This window comes from Argiope bruennichi, chromosome X1, assembly GCF_947563725.1.
Source record: "Argiope bruennichi chromosome X1, qqArgBrue1.1, whole genome shotgun sequence".
Classification (NCBI taxonomy): Eukaryota; Metazoa; Arthropoda; class Arachnida; order Araneae; family Araneidae; genus Argiope; species Argiope bruennichi.
This window is the reverse complement of record NC_079162.1, coordinates 54,868,873-54,892,135: the sequence shown is the minus strand read 5'-3', so window position 1 is coordinate 54,892,135 and position 23,263 is coordinate 54,868,873. Positions and strand designations below refer to the sequence as shown.

Genomic DNA, 23,263 nt, shown 5'->3' with positions numbered 1-23,263 from the left:
GATATAGCATATTTTTACTTGCCTAATAAATAATATATTCTGCTTACAATGCTTGTAACGTAAAAAAAATCCATCGACCGATTTCCTTAAAAATCAAAGAATATTTAAAACTATATAAAAAATATTTTGATTTAATATATTTTATTGTAACACTCTTATATGAAATGTTCCTAAAGCAAATAATAAATTTACAATAGCAATATTTGAGTTCTTTTAAACTACTTTTTTCCATTAATCTCACATTTTTGCAAACATTATTTTTACTCTGCAAATGCAATATATCTACAAACATATATTCTGAAAATGAATTTCATCAATCTATAAAAGCGCACATATGCCCCCCCCCCCAGTTCAATAAATCTCCTTGCAATCAAAACAGTGAAATCCCTTGTTTAGAAACGATAATATCAAAGCAAAAATGCTTTAACCTTAATGGAGCTCAACACCCCTTCCCCCCATGCAACTCTCCAATCCATCGATTAAATGAGGGGAAGAAACATAAATCACTGAAAAAAACCTTTCTACCATGCCGTTTTATCTATCAAGGTCAACTGCCCTTCTTTTGTCAAGCGACATTGCGACCCCTCCAACACTCTCTTCTTTCTCACCCTTCCTCTGTACAAACCGCAATAGAGAACACCCACACAGTTCGAGAATGGTAGTAGTAGGGTCAACACAATCGCTCGCAAACGAGAATAGCTGGGTTCGCACAGTAGTTCGTGAATGGGAATTAGCTGGATCCACACAGTACGCCGACCTGGACCAGTTCCTTCACTTAGATGATCCGTTCTTGTCGATCCGTTCTTTCGCCTGACGAATCGCCTCTAGAACAATCTGGATTAGACATAACAATCTCGCCGCCATGAACGCAAGTCTGTTGTATGGCATCTACTTCAATTGATAATTATAAAATTTTTGTGAGACATACTTATCCCATTAGCAATCAAAAGGTCAAGTATTAGAAATTTCCTCATCCAGGAAATTTTTTCAAACATTTATGTAAGTTAAGGCATGTATTTAACACATTATTATTTATCACTCAAAACATGAAGTTTACATAATAACAGAATCATTTTGTTTATAATTATGTGAAGTAATAGCGTTGAGCCTAAAGCATTATTAACGTAAAGAAGAGGCCGAAATTCATCTTCATTATATTTTATTCTTTAAATGATTTCCAGTTTTTACAATTTAAGGTGAAAACTTGCTATTCACTAGATTTTACAGTATTTTATTCCAGGAAAATTTGTGTACTGCTTGATTACTTTTTTTGAAAGATAATTTATAGAATTTAATATTCTTTTCATCACATAGAAATGTGTGCAAGTATAATATAAATGTAAATAACATATGCTGGAATATGGTATTTGCTGCAAGGAATGTAAATAAAGAGAAATGTTTTGTTATTTTCCTTTTATGGGATATCGAACTAGCATTTCTTTTATATGATTGACAGATATTGTTAACTGTTCTGTGAGTTATTTTAAAAATCATAATATTGAATGCTGATAACTGTATTTTAAAAAGTGTGAGAAAATGTACTGAAATTTTCTAATCGTCAATAATTTTTTAGATTTTATTGTATCTCTATATTTTAAGCTTCTTTGACTTAAAAAAAGTTATTTGTGTATATGAATGTAATAGATAAATTAATGCAATGAGCAAGAGTGATAAAATTAAGAATGTAGTCTTTATCCCAAAAATTTTGGATCTTCATCAAATTTAGGATGAATTTTTTTTTCTGTTTATTAGAATTCTGTCTGAGTGAATGTCAATAGATGCACATTAACTGAAGATGTTTCCAGGTAAGTGGATGAAATTTAACCTATTTTTTTTTCTTTCAAAATGTAGATATTTATAAAATTTTGAATCAAATCTTGACAAGTTTACTATTTCATGGTTTGTATATTCATGCTTAAAGTTGCCTGCTTATAATTAAAGCTTATAATTAAAAGTTATTTTCTTCTTACTTTTATTTAATGTGAATACGAACAGAAAATATTTATTCTTTTGCAATTTTTAATTGTCAATATGCTCTTTAAAAAAATCGTCTGCATTCTCACTTTAAAAGACAGCTGCAGTGGAATTCTTCGCAGTTCTCGTAATTCTTTTGGTGTTATAACGGTTGGTTCCCTTCATAATTTGTTATGTCGGGTGTATTTTGAACCTGTAGAATGGATGAAGGGTGAGTTAAATATGCATATATACATATTTTACGAGTTGATGAAGTTAGGAAAGGATGCTTGTTTGAAATTTTGTATTGAGAATGGTTTGATATCGAACCATCAGAATGGATGAAGGGTGAGGGGAATATATTTTTTTACGAGTTGATGAAGTTGGGAAAAGTATGTTTGTTTAAAGTTTTGTATTGAGAATGTTCCAATTGCTTATTTCTCCGTTTTTTCTTTTATTGTGGTTATGTATTATTTCTGTTATCCACACAGTCTTTATGTTCAATGTGCTAGCAAAGCTACTAGGTTCCCGCTCCCGCTGCTAGCGAAGCCGTAGGATGTTTTTTTAAGTTAAAAAATTCTGCCCGGTGCCTTCTACAGATGCAGTATGAAAAAAAAACAATACTTATCAGTAAAAAGTCCTAATTAGATGGCGGGAAATGGTAACCGTAACTGTTCCGCGGAAGTATTTGTTTATTTTGTCCACCTTCTTTATTGGCGATTTGGCATTGTTGGCGCAGCTGGGTGCACACTAAAATTCACTTTTACCAAATCTCTTTAGAAATTTTGTGTGATAAATTAGTATATACAGTAATCAATTTTTCAAAAAAATAAAATTTCTAATTAAAAATATGGTTCATATATTTTTAAATACACATAGTACTTTCTTGCTATAAGCTTATTTAAAAAAAATATTTATATGTATTGTATTTTATTTAGAAGCAATTTTAAATTCAGTTCATGAATGTCAGTCAGTTACTGAAAGATATTGACTTTTTGCTCTCTGCATGAAAAGCTTTGCTGGAAACTTCCAAAATTCATATTTTTTGTTAATGTTAAGAGTATTTAAATACTTAACAAATAGAAGTGGAAGTTGGTATCTGAAAAGCAGAAAATGCCTTGGTAACTGACTGACATTTTTTGTAACTTTAAAATAATCGATATATACTTTTCCATGTGCTTGATTCCATATATAAATATTTTAGGGTTCAGTTTAATTACTTTTGTTGATTTTAATTTTATTTTTAAAAGTTAGCTTAAAACAACTTGCCTTTATATAAAAAAAGACTTCATTGTTTTGTCCCATGTAATTGATGCCATATTTTAAATATTTCAGAGTTCAAACATTGTATTTCTAAACAAAAACTGCCTTTTAACTGCTGCTTAAAATCAGAAATGGCAGAGAAAGGAGAGCATGAAATATATAAAGCAAAAAATAAAGAGCTCTAAGCAGTTAAACGATGAAGTTTGAGCAAATCTGGAAGATAAAAATTTAAAGGAATAGGACAAGACTTATAAAAAGAATGAAAGAAATAGAGAAACAGCGATTTACTCCTTGATAGGTTATGTTCCAATATCAGAAGCCATTTTTTCACCTTCTGCATGAAAGATGTTCTGAAAGAAGTGTGGAACATCTGCACTTCCAAACTCTTCAAATAAAATGAAATTACTGGTATTTGAATTTGCAAAGAAAAAAGGCATTTTAAACAATATTACTAGTTTTTCAGTTACTAGTGTGTCCTCAATTATATCGGATTATCACAAAATCTTAAGGATTTTTATATTGATAGAATATCATCTTATTATCTCAAGCACTAGGCTTAAAAGATTTTATTTTTTGCTGGAAAAATAGACAGAAAATATAGAGATTTCTTTTAGAAACCCTGAAAGATAATGGATTCAATTTGGAATCCAAATTAAAATATTTTGTGAAAACTAGTCTGTGATGAAGGAAAAGAAATGTGTGTGAATAGAAAATTTAAAAGCTGCCCTATGTTAAATGGAATATATACAAATGATTTTCTACTTCATGAGCCATTCACCTGGCAGGAATGTATCAACATACCTCAATATCTTTTAATAACCACTGAAGTGAAGATACTGCTCAGAGTTGCGTAAATGATTTAAATATTAAATTACCTGCATTCCTTTAACATGTTCTTGTGAAATAAAAGCAGTCACTAGAGTTTAGTGCAAAATGGGGTGGTTTAGATTCTGAAAAGCCAATATTGCAAATTGATTTTGCAATATTCCAGCAAGTCACTTTAAACAGCATTGCATCCTATGCAGCTAAACATATTTTTGTAAGGACTTTCAAATCCATGAAGTTGAGTGGCATTTTTTTGCCCCTTCTGATTTCAAGGGAGCTATGAATAGAATCAAACTAATAAAAATCTGAATTTAATTGTTCAGCTCTAGCGATTAAAATATTTACTGCATTTTACTATAATGTTTTAAATTTTTTGCCCTAGAATGTTCAGAAGATTTAGGAATGTCAGTCAATTACCAGTTTGATGTAATTACTATCATTCTTTATTGTAATAATATTTTGGAACTTAAATGTTGTATGCTGAAAGCTTATTAGTTGTTCTGCAAAATTTTAATATAACTTTATTTAAAATTCATTTTAATTTCAGAAGATTCTCTTATTAAATTAGTATCACTTTTCATATAGGTTGTATTTAGGGATTGCAATACCGGGATACCGAATACCGGTATTTTGGGCCATTTTACAATTTTGTAATACCGGTATTCACAAGTTTAAATACCGGTTTTTCTGTATTTACTAGACATTTTAAAAATTGTCTCCACTTTATGTTCAGGGATCGCCAATATAGCAAAATAGTATACGCTTTTGTTCTTATGTCTCCCTAACGGGCGAGATTAACAAGCTAATTAATTGCTAAAATCTAAATTAATGAAACATGGATTATCCCTGAAAGAAAATATTGTATCCATAACGACTAATGGAGCAACAGTTATGAAACAAGTTGGAAAGTTGATTGGTACAAATCAGCAATTGTGCTATACTCATGGAATTCAGTTTGGAGTAATAGATGCATTATATTAAAAAAATAAAGAACACAAGAATCCAAATACTGTGGATATAGAAACTTCAGATCCCGACATTGAAGAAAGTAAGAGTGAGAGTGATATTGACAATTAAGATAATGACAATGTAATTGTTGGAGAAGATATTGCTAATGAGGATGAAATATTAACCCATCAAGAATTGCTTCCTATAATTTATAAAGTTTGAAAAATTGTTAAGATATTTAAACGTTCCCCTACAAAAAATGCCATATTACAAGAATGTATACTAACTGAAAATAAAACAGAATATATGTTAATAATAGATTCTAAGACACATTGGAACAGTTTACTCCTAATGATGGAACGATTTTTGAAATTTAGAAATCCAATCCAAAAAGCAATAATTGACTTAAACCTGTAAATTAATTTTTCAGATAGTGAATTCGACTTAATATCCAGAACTATATCAGTTCTACTTTCAATAAAACTGACTATAGAGGCATTATGTCGGAGAGATTTTGATTTATTAATAGCTAATGCAACAATAAATTTCATGTTTCAATCATGAAAGAACAGCACACATCAGTATCTGAAGAATTGTATATTACATTGAAAAATCGCACAGAAGAAAGGCATACCAAAATTGAAAATGTCTTATGGTATTTACATAATTATAATGATTTAAAAATGAAAATTAAAAAGAATAAAAGAAAATAATCAATTCAAATCTGATTAAGTTTATACTAAATTTTTAAAAATTTTTTACCCACAAATCTATCCACATTCAGAAGAATTCGGTTCGGTTATCGAAGATTATGATGACCTTAATGTCGATAGTGAAAAGGAATTGTCTCTTGAACAAAAATTAGAATTAGCGATAAATAAAAAAAGATTCCACAAGCCAAAATGCAATACAGAAATCAGCTATATTCAAATCCATCCGACGAGAAATTGATTTATTTGAAGATGAGGGATTTATAGATAAATACTTGACAAAAGTATATTGCGCATTGCTAACAGTATCACTAACTAGCGTAGATGCCGAAAGAGTGTTTTTGAAGCTGGTAATTTTTACACAAAATTGTGTTCCAGGCTTAATGACAGTATAATTGATGCATTATGTTTTTTAAGATCATATTTCAAAAATTTGTAATAGTACCACAGACTGAATAGTGATATTTACACTTTTTTTTAAGATTTAAATAACTAAGTTGTTCCTTTACTTTCTTGTGATTCTTTATATACTGTTATAATTTATAAGTTACATATTATTTTTTGGGATATTTTCACTCTCTTATAAAACTGGCAAATAAAACAAAGAAACACCTGTGTTTTCTTTCTTTTTCTAAAATTTCTAATACCGGTATTAAAACCGGTATCCCAGTATTAAGGTCTAAAATATACCGAATACTGGTATTGAAATTTTGGTCCGATATTGCAATCCCTAGTTGTATTCATGACAGTTGATTTTCATTTGTTTAATGAAACTTTGAAAATTCATATGTACCATTTGATTTAGAAAAAAAAAAAAAAAAAAAAAGACAATGAATCAGGGAAGAAATTTTTTAAAGAATCTATATTTTGTGCAGTGTGTTACAAAATACTTCATGTTTTTCTTTGTCATTGTCAAGTGGAATTGGCCATCAAATGTTGGATCCAATCAGTCAAAAGTAAGATATTCAAAATATATATTTGGTTTTATTCAGTGTACTGTGAAGTACATATTGTACAAGTATTTTAGAAAGGCAAGGAGATATTCCCATTGGTTTAGAGAAGAAAGAAATTGCACTTTACAAGGTAAGCGTCTGTAAGTATTGACAAGGATGAAACAAAATAGAATATCTTGAAATTTACAATACTGATCATTTACTAAGAATTTCTTTATTCACTTATATGTTCAAATAATGTCTTGATTAACATTTAAGCTATTTTATTTACAGTAAAGAGTACTGACAGTGAGAGTACCCCTTCTGCAGAAGGAGGTGAAGTTTCTGAAATGGAAATAATTGCAAATTACAAGGTAATATTAAAATATTTAAATTAATATATTAAAATATGTGAAATTTTAAATAAAGTGTGTTTTTGATATGAATGGTATACTATACATGCTCCTGCAGTTTAGTGTTTTATGGACAATGTATCATTGGACTGAAATGCCGAGTTTTGATCCTTTCTTTCGTCTAAAGTACGAGTCTCAGAATCAGAGCTTTGAATAATGACATTAATTTTTTTTCTAGGAGTATAAATTTTTTTTTATAATAACCTTAGAAGTGCTTATTTTTTGCAAAGGTGCTTGTTTTTCTTTCTGAAGATAAAATTTTTTGGAAGGTTAGATTTGCCATACAATAGGAATAAATTTTCTTTGTTTTGTCTCAATGTTCAATGAAAAGTGCTGGCCATAAAGAAGGAAATGATGCTGGTTGCTGATTTAATTGCATTAATAAGTTCAATGGTTGAAAAAACTTTTTTCTATTACAGTATATATGTATGCATAGAGAAAAAAATTTTCTCTTTCATTGTCTTAACTTTTTTTATAATCTTCTTTGCTTCTATTGGTAAGCAAAAAAAAAAAAAAAAAAAAAAGTTTATCTCCAGGAATAATTTAATGTTTGGCCTGAAATATGTATGTAAAGTTGGTATAGCTATGACTTAAACTCATTCTTGCACTTTTGTTCTGTAGTTACTTCTTTGCAGAATATTTATTATATTTTAACATTTTTATCAATACATTATATAAATATTTTTTCTGCATGTAATTTTAATGCAAAAGTGTTTTTGTTTTTTTTTTACTTTGTGCTGTAAAAATGTGTACTCAATTCACTGTGGACATACAAAAGTGAATACACTGAATGGTTGAAGGCTTCCAAAAATAAATATGAATCGAAATTTTTATGGTGTTCTAAAGAATTTGACTTTTCTAATATGGGAAAAGCAGCTGTAAAAGCACATATGAAAGATAACTCATCTAAACTAGTTTCAATAAATTTTAATCTATCTCTAAACTTACAAATTATAATTACTATTCCAAATTATGATGTGGAGGTGCTCGTGACTACTTTGTCACACCACGAAACTCCGAAACATCACGATGTTGCCAATTTTATTTTAATCCTTTCTTTTCAGCGTCATAATTCAAATTAGAAAACTATTCTTATGGATTCTGTTCAGAAACTTAAACTCTTCTTTGGATTCATAATTTATCATTTTTATGCATTTGACACTATTTTGCTTTTAAAAAAGTATACATAAATTGAGTGCAATATATCTGAATCAGTGTTAACCCGGGAATATCATTTTAATAAATATCATTTATATAATATAATTATCATTATAATAAATATCGGGTTTCCAATGGAAAAATTTCATTTTTATAGAAGTTGCATCCAAGGTGACTTGGAACTGATTATAGATATTTGAGAGATTTCCTCATTTTCCCATATTAAGAAAAAGATGTCTGTGCCTCTGAAGCATAATGCATATGTTTGCCTTTCATTATGGACAGCTTAGAAGAAGGTGGCAAATAAGTTTTATTTTGCATTTAATAATTTGAATAAATTTGCCTTTCTGAAATAATTGTCACCATCTAAATTTGTGATAAGATTCTATAAATTTGGGAAATAATCGTAATCAGGCATATTTTGTAGAAAAAGAAGCATGAAGCTTTGAGCTTACAGATATATTTAAGAAAATATATTAATTATTGGCATTTTTTTTCTCTATGAAAATTTAATGCGTTTTACTTATTATCAACATCTACAGAAACCAAAGTATTTTTTATAATTATGTATCTTATTTAAAGAAATTTAGCAACTGAAAGTGTCCCTACTGCAATGATTAAGGAATAAATGTTGAAATAGGATGCACGTCTTTTTCAGACACCATATGTGTGTATTTAAATTTTGAGCAAATCTAATTATCGAAGCATATTTCCTGTTTTGTGTAATATGCATTATGAGTATTACAATGATATTAGAATGAAATCCAAATAAACATTATAAGATTTAAGCTAATAATTCAAATAATCCCATCATGTCTTGTCCTTAAAAATCATTCTATTAATATTTTATATATATAATGAGTTTTGTTATAGACATTTCACAAAGATTCGAGCTTTTTTTTTTTTGTACACGCTCGCATACAATTAGCAGATTCTTGTCCGAATGAATTTTTAATTTTGATTTATTTCACCATGGAAGGCATTTTAGGCATGGAAGGCAAGAAGTAATCATAAAACTGACCTCTGCTTACAATGCGCTGCAAGAGCAAAAGGGACTGAAATTTTTCCCTAGGGTGGCTTTATTTTGAAATTTTGATAGATTTCTTTGACCTGTGAGAAAATGCTGAAATGAGCAGTTTTGTAGAGCGCGTGTGAAATTAATTAAATAAAAAAGCAGAAATGGATTAGGAAATAAACTATTTTTAAATGAAGTTAATATCAGTTAAATTTGGATAAAAATTTGAAAATTAAGATTTAAATTAAATTAAGAGGTGTCAATACATATACACTATTCTTTTATTTTAACCAACAGATTTAAAGATAAATTAAAAATTATTTGAAAAGATTGTTCTGCTAATTTATAAATATATTTTTATGAAAGAAATTTTTGGTGAATTTTATTAATAAAGAATTAGGAATAGCAGCATTGGCAGCCTATTCAAATTATCACCTATTTTTGGAGAGACAAAAAGAAATTGCTACCATTTTTATAAAGAAAAAAAGGAATCTGATTCATCAGTCTCTTTACAGAAAATAAATGTCTCTTAGAAAAGGAAATTGATGAAATTGAATGTAATATTACTGAACTTGCTCTACAAGTTCATTAAACTAGAAACTTTTCACAGCTAAAAAAATTTAATGAGTTACGAAAAATTAATGAAAAAATTAAACAGTTGAAAGCATTTGATAGTCAAATTTCTAAAAAGAAATGGAAAACTTTTTTTACATAGTTGATAAAATGATGTGTTTTCTTTAATTCCAGATTTCGTTTACCTGCATTCTTAATCTTTTTCTCTATTAAAAAATTAAAATTTTAATGAAGTGGCAATATAATATTTTTCTTCTTAATATAGACTGTAATGTAAATAAAGTATTTCAGATGTGGATTAAAAATGCTTGAATTACATTTCCATAAGAAACTTGCAGAAAAACATTTATCTAATCTAGTTTTAATGTTCATGAAAAATATGCAGTAGTTACGGGTACTATTCTTTGTTTCTATTTTTTAAAACTGAATAGGTCAATTATGGTCATCTTAGTGAATTTCATTGTAACTTAGTTTTGTAATCAAAACTACTGTACTGATGGTGGTCCTTAATTTTTTTCTCAAAGGTACTTATAAACTATTTGTCTTTAAAATAAAATTTGACTACTCACCCTGTTATAATTACCGGATGAATAATAAAAAGCATCAATGTTTTATTTTAACTAAAGTTTTAACACCAAAAAATTTAGGATGTATTTATAAATATAAAAGATAGTAAACATTTATATATTCAATTTATATAATTATATTTTAAATATATTTGCTGTAATTTCTTAGAAATTGTTAAGAAATAATTTTTTATAAGTAAATAATTAATACAAAATATGTGATAAAATAATAAGCACAATATAATAAGTACACTAATAATTTTGCTCACATCTTTTAAAGCAGGTTTAGTTTTGCTATACAAGTTCGCAACTGCTTTGATTAAAAAAAAAAAAAAAAAAAAAAAAAACTTTTTTTTTTTAAATTCCTTTTTTGAATTATTGGTATCATTTAACTCCTGTTGGTCCAATATCTCTAAAGGAATAGAATGATATAACAATGATTGCATTCTTCTTGTATGTACATTTTGAGGGTAAATTTCAACCCCCTTTTTCCTCAGATGTGGAAAGATCATTAAATTGCAAGACCCTTCTAGTTTGTTCCAGTCCAGAAGTTGTTCTTGTTTTCTATATAGCTGACTGTCAATGGCTATGAATATAACTATCAAGATTTTATTTGCGAAATGTGGGTATTTTACTTAAAAGGATGAATACCCCAGAAAAGTCGGAGCTATTTTTCCCCCCCCCCCTAGCATTATACATAGCAAAAAAAGATTAAATTTTGACGGAGAATGATTGAAAAATATATATATATAGTTCTTTAAATATTTAAACTTTCCTTTTTAGAGATGTGATTTTTTTATGAAGCATTCAATGTTCTTTCAAACTATTTGATCCTGATAAAACTAAAAAACCACATATTTTTCACTACAAAAAAAAACATTAAAAAAATTCCAAACTTTTTTTCTCAAGGAATTAAGGGTTCATGTTAAGTTATGTGACAGTTCTTAAATTTACTGAAACAGTTTATGATTTGAATATTGTAGTTATTAATATGTTATACATAACATGTATTCATTTATAATACCTATCTATATGTAAGATGTCTAATATTTCAAAATTTCTTCAATTCAGTTGTTTCTCTGTTTAAATGTAATTCACCAAAACTTAAAAGCTTCTCTTTTTTTAATCTGAATCTAACTACTATTGATTGAAAATAAAAATTCATATTCTAGCTGGAAAGAACGAAGGAAACTAAAGCATTCAAGACATATACACATGCACAAGAGAGAAAAGGTTAAATGAGCTGCTTTGTAGTGTCAATAATTTGCTTTAATGAATGTTAATATTCCCATAAATAGTTTCATTTTAATAAAAACACGTGATTTTGATATTAGTTATGCTTCTCTGTTGAATAGTAAATACATCCATAGGATTTTTATGTCAAAATAATAAAATTATCATGAGTTTTTTTATAATATATACTTTGATGAAAGCTGTTGCACTAAATAAATTTTTCTAATGTTTTTTTTATATTGGAAATAATTTTAAAAATTCATGAAATAAGTTCAAAGAATAATATGTCTTAAGATTGCCAGCCTTTGACTTTTTCAAAAACATTATTGGCGAAATCTCTCTAGGAGGAATTGAATAATTATATATTCCTTGCGTATTTTAAAATTTTTTAAAAATCATATTTTTTTTAAAAAAAAATGTTAAATTAATATGAAAATAAATTACAAACATTAAAATTATAATTATTGTTTCAGCTTTTAGATGTATTTTATTATAAGTTATGTAAAATTTTCTTTAAAAAAATGTTTTTTACGGTATACAGGTAACTATTGAATGAATTCCCTTTAAATAATTCAAAAATGTAAATTAATAAATATTTATGATTGTGTTTTTAATTTTTAAAATAATTGCTTTTGTTTGTTTCTACACTTCAAAAAATGCCAAGAAACTGGCTATCTTCTAAACTCAGAAAAAAATTGGCATTATCTTGTGAGAATATGAAGCTTTAATGGAAATGTAGTCAGTCAGGGCCAAATTATACAGAAATCTCTACAAAACAATGGTAACTCCTTGGCATAAGGTTGAGGGGAGGAGGTCGAAAGAAAAATGGGTATGACATAGATATTTCTTATAAAAGATTTTCTTTCTTTATTTTATGATAGCTGAGAATTTTTGACTTGTGAGTCAGCAAATGAAAGCAGATTAGATCTTGGAAATTTATGTTAACTAGTTTACAAATGACGAAAAAAATTTTTTTTTTTTTTTTTTTTTTTGCTGCCATCTCAGCATTGTAATATAAATTTTGATGCCCCCCCCCTCCTAGAATTTGATTCACAAGGCTGCCTCTAACACTTGTGTGGAAAGCAATCACTGCATGACAGAAGTGTAGAATTTTTAAAAACAATTACTTTCAAATAACATCATTAACAACAACAGCATCCAATGTAAAATTTCCTACTGCTTGAGTATTTTTTTTTTTGTTTGTTTGTTTGGAGGTGGATGTAACTTAAATATTTAGAGTTGCTTAAAACTACTAAAATATTTGTGTATCAGAAAAAAGATTTAAATAATTGAGAAAATAAGGGTTCATGTGAAAAACCATTGTAGATTGATGAAGAATGGGTCTGTATTTCTCAAACAACACTGTTAAGGAGAGAAATCCAGAATATTTATATACTGTTTTTCAGATATAAATTTGTTTTTGGCATCTTATGCAAAAAAGATATCCTATGAATACACATTTGCAAATTTCAAACGTTTCTGCAAGGATTTCTGAGAATGTTACATATTTACTGTTGCCTTATTAAAATATGGGAAAAAAATATAATTTTGCTGTATTTCATGATGTAAATTGATTACTCTTATTCTCAATGTGTCATTACATTAACATGTTTGATTGCTGCTTTCCACATATCCTTTTCTGTTTATGTTTAATTATATGCATGATAGAATATGCTATATCTATGCATGTGTCTTTCTATATTTTACTAATTCCTTTTGTATATATAATTTATTATTGTTATAATTATTAAATGATATGGACTTACTATTTCATATTTTCTTAATACAAATTTTTGTTGTATTTTTTATTGAATTTTTTAAAATTTTATTTTAGTCTCAAAACCTTTTTGACAGTTTGGCAAAACTGAAGGCTGTAGAAGCTGAGACAAGACGTAAACAACAAATGTTATGTCTTTCAAAACCAATATTACCTGATGTGGATAAAATACCTGGTATATTATTTTCAATGTTATTTTTTTAAACTTGTTCTTATATACTTTTTGATGAAATTTAATATTCACTTAAAATCAGAATTGTTGCTCATGACTGGCAGCCTTAATTTAGTTGCGATGCTTCTGTATTATCTTTTAATCCTTCTGTTCAATGATAAAAATTAATGGTGGTAGAAGACAAATAATGTTTTATGTCTTATCTAACAAGAGGTATGATTTGTGCATTATCTTAAAGAATTATTCAATAAAAATTTCTCTGATTCGTTTCAAATTCAGTTCTCAGTTTTATTTTCAAAAGGATTTAAATCATGTAATATTTCATTTTGCTTCAATCAATAAAGATAATTCTGCAAAAATTATAGTCTGAATTTTATATAGTCCTTTACTCCTTAGGGATCATATTCGGGAAATACTCTAAACATTCCAACTTTTAAATTAAAAAAAAAAAAAAATGTTTCTCTGTTTTGCCGTGAAATTTTACTGAATTTTGGAGTTTTGAATGCTAAAGAAAAATTAATATTTTCATAATTTTAGGCCAAATCAGTCTTGGGGAAACTCCCGTTGTTGATTCGTGCATCTTGTTTGAGACAAATTAATGGTGTGGTCCAAATACGCCGTTTTTATAATATATTACTATTCAAATTTTCATAGGGTTGAGGGTGTATCAGAGTTGCCATGGCACTGAGTAAATATAGATAATTAAAAAAATCTTCTAAAAATCAGGAAAATTTCCATAAAAACTGAGAAACTACTAGAAATTTTTTATTTTCATTGTCCCCCCCCCCCTTTTTTTTTTCATTTAAAAAAATTGACAATCTATAAACATAGTTGTTATAGCTTCAAAAAATGAAGCACCATTTACAATTGTGTGATCGTGGAAACTCATCCCTTTTCTACTTGCTCTAATTTTTTTTTTTAATCTGTAGTCCACTTTCCATCTGAGAGTGAGTTGTTCTTTTATTTTTTTTATTTTTTTTGAGACTCCTAGACTGCAGTATTGAGCATGAATAGAACTGCAGTAGCTGCATGAAAGAATAGAATACATTTCTGTGCTGAGAATAACTACGTTTAATCTGCAGAAGCATCGTGGTGGTGTTTAGTCGCTCGCATGTGTGTTTGATAACATAATTGTAAAGGAAGCATGAGGAAATACATAGATTTCAGTAAAAAAAGCTTTGCCTAGATCTGTCACGAGCGATGGTGATATAAATGCTTCCCAGGATAAATTGATTGTCTAAAATTAGTTTTATATTTCTATTATTCTGCAGCCATTTCTGAAAAAAATTCAGACATTTGAACCAATGGTTCAACAGTTAATCAAAAGTATTGTCTAAAAAAAGCAAAACAATTAGACAGCTTATATTTGATAGAATTTCATAATCCTTAAAATCTAATACTGAGAAATAAATATTGGAATAGTGACTACAAGCAATTTGATTACTAGTATAGCTACTGAAAGAGAAAAAAGAAGCTTTTTTAATAGAGTTTTTTACATTTGTGAAGATAACTGTAGAAAAATATTTAAACAAATGGCCAAAATGTTTGCTGTTTTAAAAGCTGCATGTTGTTGAAATTCATGTTTAGGGGGGGGGGAATTGGTTTCTGAAAAATCTGCTGAAATTGCTGCTCTAATATATTAATGGTAGCTTCTTTTCCTTACTTTTTCCACTCATTAAAACTGTGGAGTATTGTTACTGCATTATAACTAAAGCAGGAGTGTTGTTTGCGCAATTTCTTTTATATTCTAGCATAAAATAGTATTCTTTGTCATTTGGACATTTTTCGTAGATGTACAATACTGGCACAATTATTATGGATTTTTGAAAAAAACAATTTTTCTACAAAAACGACATTTAATCAAACAAAAGTGATGCAAATCAATTTTATTCACAGATAGTGAGTATGTCAATAGTAAACAACTATTTTAATATTTAGTTTGTCCGCCCTTTGCATTAACAAGCGCTTTAACACGTCTGGGCATTCCAGTGATCAGCTTTCTGCACAATTCCTTGATTCTACTTGAATGAAACCACACTTTGATAAGACGTTGTACGAGTTCTGTTTTGGTCGTTATGGGAACTTCATATTATTTCAATACAGACCATAAACTCTCAATTGGATTCATATCCAGGGAATTTCCAGGCCATGAGAGCACCTCTACTCCATTTTCTTCAAACCAGGTCTTCACTGATCTTGCCGTGTGACACGGGGCTGAGTCCTGTTGAAAAATCCAAGGTCTATCCGCAAACCAATGCTGTGTTTGATGTAGCAAACCTCTTTGTAGTACTTCTATGTACTTATACTGGTCCATGCTGCCATGGACAATCTTCAAACGACTTGTTCCATGCACAGAAATGGCTCCCCAGACCATGACCTTCTGTGGGAATTTTACAGTCTTCTTTAAACATTCCGGTGTAAATTCCTCACCTGATTGCCTTCTTACACTCTGCACACAATCGTCAAGCACTGCAATGGTAGCCTCTGCCCAGGCCTTACGTGCCTGTTTCATCTTGTCAGTAAGGCGAGGCTTTTTTCGGGGGCGATATGCTTTTAGTCCACCTTCCAACAGTCTCTTATTTACTGTTCTGTGAGCAATGGTAATGCCTTCTGCTGCAAGTTGGTTTGAAATCATTCTTCAAGATGCTCTTCTGTTCTTAATTGCCATTTTAATTATTTTTCTGTCCATTCTCGGCGTTGTTTTCTTGGGTCTGCCACATTTTCCAACTCTATTTGATGCCAAGCTGTGGCCATTTTCCAATTTCTTCTTGATATTACTGATTGTTTGAGTTGAGACATTGTTTCTTTGCTATTTCTTTCTGTTTTAATGTGGTTTCTTGCAATAAAACACTAATCTGTCCAACCTTGCGAGTACTCAAATCATGAACTTGACTTATGTCTGCTCAATTACATAAACAAATTAGACAATCTGAGAAAAAACAAAGTTGGCATTAAAATTAGATGCACAAGTTTACAGAACTAAAGTGATCACATCCAAATGACAGGTAGGAAACGCAATAAACACACACGTCTCCTCGCAAATTCCAGACTATTACTGAACTCCGTCCAGACAATACAGTAATTGTTTCTGTATTCTCAGATATTTTTTCTCTGTATTGCCAGACACTCCCATATAAGACTGTAAAACCCACTTAAAATAACTAATAAATATTTGTTAGGTACTGGTGTGGTATAGTAAATAAAGGGTTACTTAAAATTATTTACAAGACATTTTTGCTCAAAAATTAGGTTTTTTTCAAAAATCCATAATAATTGTGCCAGTACTGTATATGCCTAATACTAACTGCTCACAAATTAAATGTTGGAACATATAAGAGTGAACATCCAGTATATATACAAACCATGTTTTCCTTTTAAAAAATAGAATGGATTGAATTAATAATATAGATATTTTAAAACTTCAAAGCTTTTCTAACACTTTTCTAGAAAATATCATATTTCATTTCTTACTGACACATAATAAAAATTATGCATTTCTAAGTTTGCTTCATAGTAAGAGTTAATCTTTTAATTTGAGCTTTTGTCAACTGAATGATAACACATTGATAAAGGTTAATTTTTCTCATGCATGCATACTGTGTTGGTGAGGAGTTAAGTTTTGTTTTGTGCAAAATAAATTGTTGGAAAAATATGTTCAAAGTACTTTTACGAATCAATTATGAATAAAAACTTAATTTATATGTTTAAAATATTGGTATTGTTGAAAAGAAAATTTTTTAACTGTTATGATGATAAAAAAAATTAATTTTTATGCTGTAATATCTTTTGGAAGTTATTGCAGAAAAATGCCAACTTTTCATTTATTTTCTAATTAATTAAAATCCTGATTACGATTTCAGAAAAAAATCCTCCAAGAATACAATTCTACCCTGTATTTTAATTGGTAAACTGTTATGTAAAAGATTTGTGATATTTTTTTTTTTTTTCATGTGTGTCTTAACATATTCTTATATTGATTTGTTGCTTATCAACTGCAGAATATGCATTGCATTTACAACTAGTCGAAAATACAATTAACGTACTCTGATTGGCATTTGTGAGGGAAAAAATTGTGTTTTTTAGTGGTATTTTAATTATAAAATTTCAATAATTGTTCTTGAATTACAGTAAAAGTTTTGAAAATTTTTAGTTGCCATTCTCAGAATAGGTACAGAAAATGTCATGATTTTTCCCCTCCCCATAGAATTTGATGGACATCTTAAAAAGAAAGCATTTTTGATATTTGATTTTATTATTAGTGGAGTACATTTGAATTTACTAAAATTATTCATTTCCTTCAATTTTAAGGAATTTAAGATTAGGGGCGTTAGAATCCTCCCCATAGGGGTCATTATCTGCCAAATGGTCTGTGTGATAGGGCTCAGCCTGCTACACTGAGGAAAGAGTAATATGATCTGAAATTTTTCACCAGATGTTTATATTTTAATTAAATAACCCATTGAATCAGCTGGGTAAAAAAAGAAAAAAATCTGCATAAAAATTATCTAATTATACCTGGGTACACTTTTCATGAGAACTAATTACTCCCATCATTGATAAAGTTAGCCTCAAATCACATAATTCTATTTACTTAACTAGAGCTAATTTAAATTTAACCTGGGCCCTAGCAAAATACAAAAATAAAATCTGATGGTGAAAAATTATAAATCTTAGAATTCAATTGAGATGGTATGTGTTATGTATAATAGGATGTTGAGATATAAAAGTAACATTTTTCTTATTACATTCTTCAAGGGTTTGACGTGTAAGAATATTAGGACATATGTGATATCTTTAAACAAGATAAACACATATAATGTAAATATTTACAAATAGGTAGTGCAGTTTTGTATTCTTTACTATATTACAAAAACTTTAAGTTACAATATTACGAAAGAGACATAAACATAAATAGGCAAACTTGTTATGTTTTATTGGAAAATATGATGAACTAACTCAAGGTGATAATAATTTTTAATGATATTAGTGCTGCAGTATTTTTCTTTTTAGAGATATTTTATCAAGTTTTATTATATGAGGCAAATCTAATTTATTTACTTTGCACTCTGAAGATTATGAGGTTTTGAAGTCTAATATAATGGTATTGTGCATATAGCATTTAACAATTTAAAATGTATTGGAATTTCTTTCACATACACATGTTTAACACTGGTAGATTGCATGTAATTTTTATCAATTTATTCATTTTGTAAAATGTGTCAGCAACTCAAGAAATGTATTGATATAATAATGCTTTTAATATAAATCCATCTTGCATAAACAAACACCTATTCTTCATATTGATTTGTAAGCCTTGTGATTTACTGCAATTCAGGTGACTAAAAGTAACGATAAATTCTGTTTTCAAAATTGTTGGTTACTATGGCATCAAGGCTTTGATGCTTAAGAGAATACAGATTCAGCTATTCTTGTGTTAACAGTAAATCTCTTAATGTCTCTGATTAAACTTTTTAAATGACAAAAATTTAATCTTGAAGCAAATTTCTCCTATGAGCTTTTCCCTCCCCCTTCCCCACAACCACCATCCCTGTATAAGAAAAAAGTGCCAGAAATTTAATGTATTTCCTATAAGGGAGACTTTTATATTCACTAGGAATAATTTTAAATTACTCCTGACATAAAGAATAGAGGGTCAGAAACTGAAGTTAATATTAAAAGAAATATTAAATGATTACTTGCGCTTAGAGGAAGAATTTGCAGCATGTATGTAAACATATACAGTGGCTCAAAAAATTGAGAATACACGTTACTTTTATTTGATAAATATCACTTTTAATATAAATAACAAATTACCGAGAAGAGCAAATATGTTTTTATTTTTACCCATAACAAATGGTTTAATTTAGAGTAAAAATAACGAAAAATCAACGAAAAACTTCTAAATTGAAAATTTTCAGAAGCATTTTAAATAAACATACTCAGATTTTTGCCTCAAAAAAAGTAAGAGTACACCAATGAAATTTTTGCAATATCTCGCATAGAAACAAAGTGTTACTGTTAAGTTGCATGTCTTTTGGCTCCTATAATAGCCTCTAAACGTTGTGGTACTAATTCGACCAATTTTTGGCGGTATCTGAAGATATTTTATCCCATTCTTCTTGCAATACTTGTTTTAAATAGGTTTTGTTTTAAATTTTGTGTTTTTGAACCACTTTTCCGAGTATGGCCCACGAATATTTTATGGCATTGATGTCGAAGTACTGTGATAGTGTGTGTAACTGCTGTTTACAATGAAAAAAACTTTATTTTGATTTTACGAGCATTTTATTTGGAGTCTACTGGAAAATGAAATTTCCATCTAAACCTAAAATTTTAGCATTTTCCTTTACATTGCTGCTAAGTTTATCCAAGTAAACCATATGATTTATGTCATCTATAAGAGTTAAATGATTTATATGCCATCTATAAGCCATGCAATCTGAAATCATGACTTGGTCACCACGTTTACCTGTAGGACGTAAATTTTTTGGATCCAAAGCTGTATTAGGCTTTCTCCATACAGTGCGATGGCTGTTACTGCCAGAAATGTTGAATTTCCTTTCATTACTAAATATAACTTTCTTTCAAAAGTTATTGGTCTTCAAATAATGAGTTTTTGCAAACTTTAAATGCGTTATTTGAATTTGCAAGCTGATGAACGATTTCTCTCTAACAATGTGGCATATATATCCAGCTTGTTTAATGTAATTTCGCACAATTTCAGCACTTACACTTTTGCCCATGATTTGTGAAATTTCTACAGCAAGATGGATGAACCATATTGTTGCAGCAATCTAAAGGAAAGTGTTAAAATTTTGGGTTTAGATGGAAATTCCATTTTTCGGCAGGTCAACGACCCCAAACAGAATGCACGTAACGTCAAAATGTGGCGTGTTTTTCATTGTAAACAGCAATTACACACACCACCAGAGTACCCCAACATCAATAATATAAAATATTTGTGGGCCATACTCGAAAAAGTGGTTCAAAAACACAAAATTAAAAACAAAACCTATTTAAAACAAGTATTGCAAGAAGAATGGGATAAAATATCTTCAGATACCTCCAAAAATTGGTCGAATCGGTACCATGACGTTTAGAGGCCATTATAGGAGCCAAAAGACATGCAATTTAACAGTGATACTTTGTTTCTGTGCGAGATATGGCAAAAATTTAATTGGTGTACTCTCAATTTTTTGAAGCAAAAATCTGAGTATGTTTATTTAAAATGCTTCTGAAATTTTTTCAATTTAGAAGTTTTTTTTGTTGATTCATCTTTATTTTTACTCTAAATTAAACCATTTGTTATGAGTAAAAATAAGAACATGTTTGCTCTTCTCGGTAATGTGTTATTTATAATGAAAGTTAATGAAAGTCGGATTTATCGAGTGAAAGTAAGGTGTACTCTTAATTGTTTGAGCCACTGTATATATTTATATTTATATAATCTATTAACTGAAAATTAATGTTTTATTATTCAGTAATCATAATTGGTTGTTTTGAAGGCTAGTGTTACTATGGAAGGCTTGCATTCTATGCATATATATGATTGCAGTATTTTAAAAGTACAGCTGATAAAATAAATTTTGCATTGCAGCAATGCACAATTGTATTTATTTATATTTCCATATTAAATAAAAGCAATCTGTTGTCTTCAAAATGTGCAATTTTTTTTCAAATGAATGAAGATTTGTTGTGCAGTAGCGATTTATTCACTCGTTTATGTAAATTCAATAAATATCAGCCCTTTGATATTTCAAGTCCAACAGCTCATTGACATCTTTCCTATCATTTTCTAAAGTCACGGCTTGATAAGTTTATTATTATTTTCTCTTACATGAACAACTTAAACATTAGCATCCCTGTTTAGGCATTGTTTATGACCTATTTTTGAAAAATATGGACAAATCTTTGTATTTGTTTTTATTTTTGAGATTTTCATTTGTTACAAATTCCGAAATAGGGAAGTGTAAGTTGAAGTAGATAAGTCAAAGTAATAATAATGTAATAAATAGTCTATAAATTATTTTATAAAAAATCATTTGTATTAAAATATATGTTTTTAAACATTGTAGCTAAATGAAAGGTATTAGATGAATTTGTGCTGTAATGACTATAATCATTACTGCATTACATTGTTGGATACTATAGTATCCATTAATATAACCTTATAATTGTGTTTTCTTTAAAAATTACTACCTATTAAAGGCTTTTTTTTTTGTCAATATTCATTTTTTTTTTCTTTTCTTTTAGAGCGGGGTAATTGTGCGGATATGATGAAAAAATTTGATTCCTATCAAAGTCTTATTGAAGACTTCCTCAAAGCTGCTACCAATGAAATCAAAGCTAGGAGGAATGCTGTAAAAGAATTGGACAACAGCCGTGTTTTTTATGATGCTCAGTATAAAGATGTTAAGAAAGTTGCCAATGTGAGTATGCATAAATTATTTTTTATTTTTCAACTCTTGAAGTGATTAAATTGTCTTTATTTATTGTCTTTCATGTTAAGTTGTAAAGTGGTTAATCTAAGATTATTTTATTCAAACTTCAGGCATAAGGTATTTTATCAGATCACTAATATTTGATAGTATAACTAATAATACAGTTCATGCAATTGAGTTGTCTGAAATGAATGTTATGAAATCAAAGTAATAAGCCACTTGGAGAATTTAGATGCACATGAAATTATAATACTATCCTTTTTTTTTTTTTTAATTCTTTATGTATTCTAATTCAATTCTGTCTATGCATCTTTTCAAAATCCACATTTAAGATTTATCGTTCTTTTTTAATCTCATTTGGGGATGTTATTTTATTTTTATACATATGTACATATATGTGTTTAATATAATATAGTTGCTGAATTAAAAAGGAAAAATTAAGTTTAATAAATTTTTAGGGTTGTACAGAATTTTGTTAACATGTGATTTGCTAGTTTTATTAAACTTCATGCTTTGAAAATCTGTTTTTTTATCTGCATTTTTTAGCAAAGTCTTAATATAAAAAAATCAATGTAATAAAATTTGACTGATGGCTAGTTAATTAGAATAGTAATAATTTTATCAGTTGATCAGAAGAATAACTGAGTTAACACACCATTTTTTATATTTCTCTCTCTTCTTAACTTCAGGTTGACGCACTTTTTGAATTTAATTTATGAAGCCCTAAAATTAATTAAAATTAAAAGCCCTAAAATTAATTCTTGATTTGATTTAAATCTTATTCTTCAAATCTTTTGATATTACATTTTAGCTATAGCAATTTAAAATCATTAGGAATTATCTTTAATTCAATATCCTTTTCAATTCATATATCCTTTTCCAGGCATATCAAATATATGGAAAAAGGCTAAAGAATGTGGAAAGAGCATTATCTGAAAAGATGTCGGTACTTCCATCTCAAAATGAAAACAGTTCTGAAGGTTTTTCTGAAAGCAATTCATGTGCATCATCAGGTAAGCATACTTATTTTAAAATTGTAGCAAGCTAATTATATAATGCTGTTTCAAAATAAGAATTTTTAGACAAGAGGTTATGATTTACACCAGAAATAAAAAGAGATGTTTGAATATATATTTTTAAAAGTTTAAATCCATATTAATGTCTTTAATATTTCAAACAAACTATTGATCATGCTTATTGCTGAAATAAAATCAGTATGGATGGAATTGTTGTGGTACTTTCTCTTGAATAATAAATAAAATATCTGTAATTTTTAATATTTTC

The 23,263-nt window shown here is 28.4% G+C and overlaps 1 protein-coding gene across 5 annotated transcripts in view; it reads left to right on the top strand.

Annotated features, from left to right (window-relative positions):
* The first annotated feature begins 790 nt into the window (after positions 1-790).
* The window catches only part of LOC129958517 (regulation of nuclear pre-mRNA domain-containing protein 2-like), a 31,611-nt gene continuing 9,138 nt past the window's right edge, over positions 791-23,263 (top strand). Inside the window, exons 1-6 of one of the 5 annotated variants that reach the window (XM_056071043.1) lie at positions 791-950; positions 1,753-1,805; positions 6,926-7,005; positions 13,424-13,541; positions 21,792-21,967; positions 22,863-22,992. In XM_056071043.1, coding sequence (XP_055927018.1) covers positions 1,796-1,805; positions 6,926-7,005; positions 13,424-13,541; positions 21,792-21,967; positions 22,863-22,992 — 514 coding nt within the window. In that variant the 5' untranslated portion in view covers positions 791-950; positions 1,753-1,795. Of the gene's footprint in view, positions 1,010-1,752; positions 1,806-6,925; positions 7,006-13,423; positions 13,542-21,791; positions 21,968-22,862; positions 22,993-23,263 lie in introns of all 5 variants that reach the window. The other 4 variants (XM_056071042.1, XM_056071046.1, XM_056071045.1 and 1 more) reach the window with 4 other exon arrangements.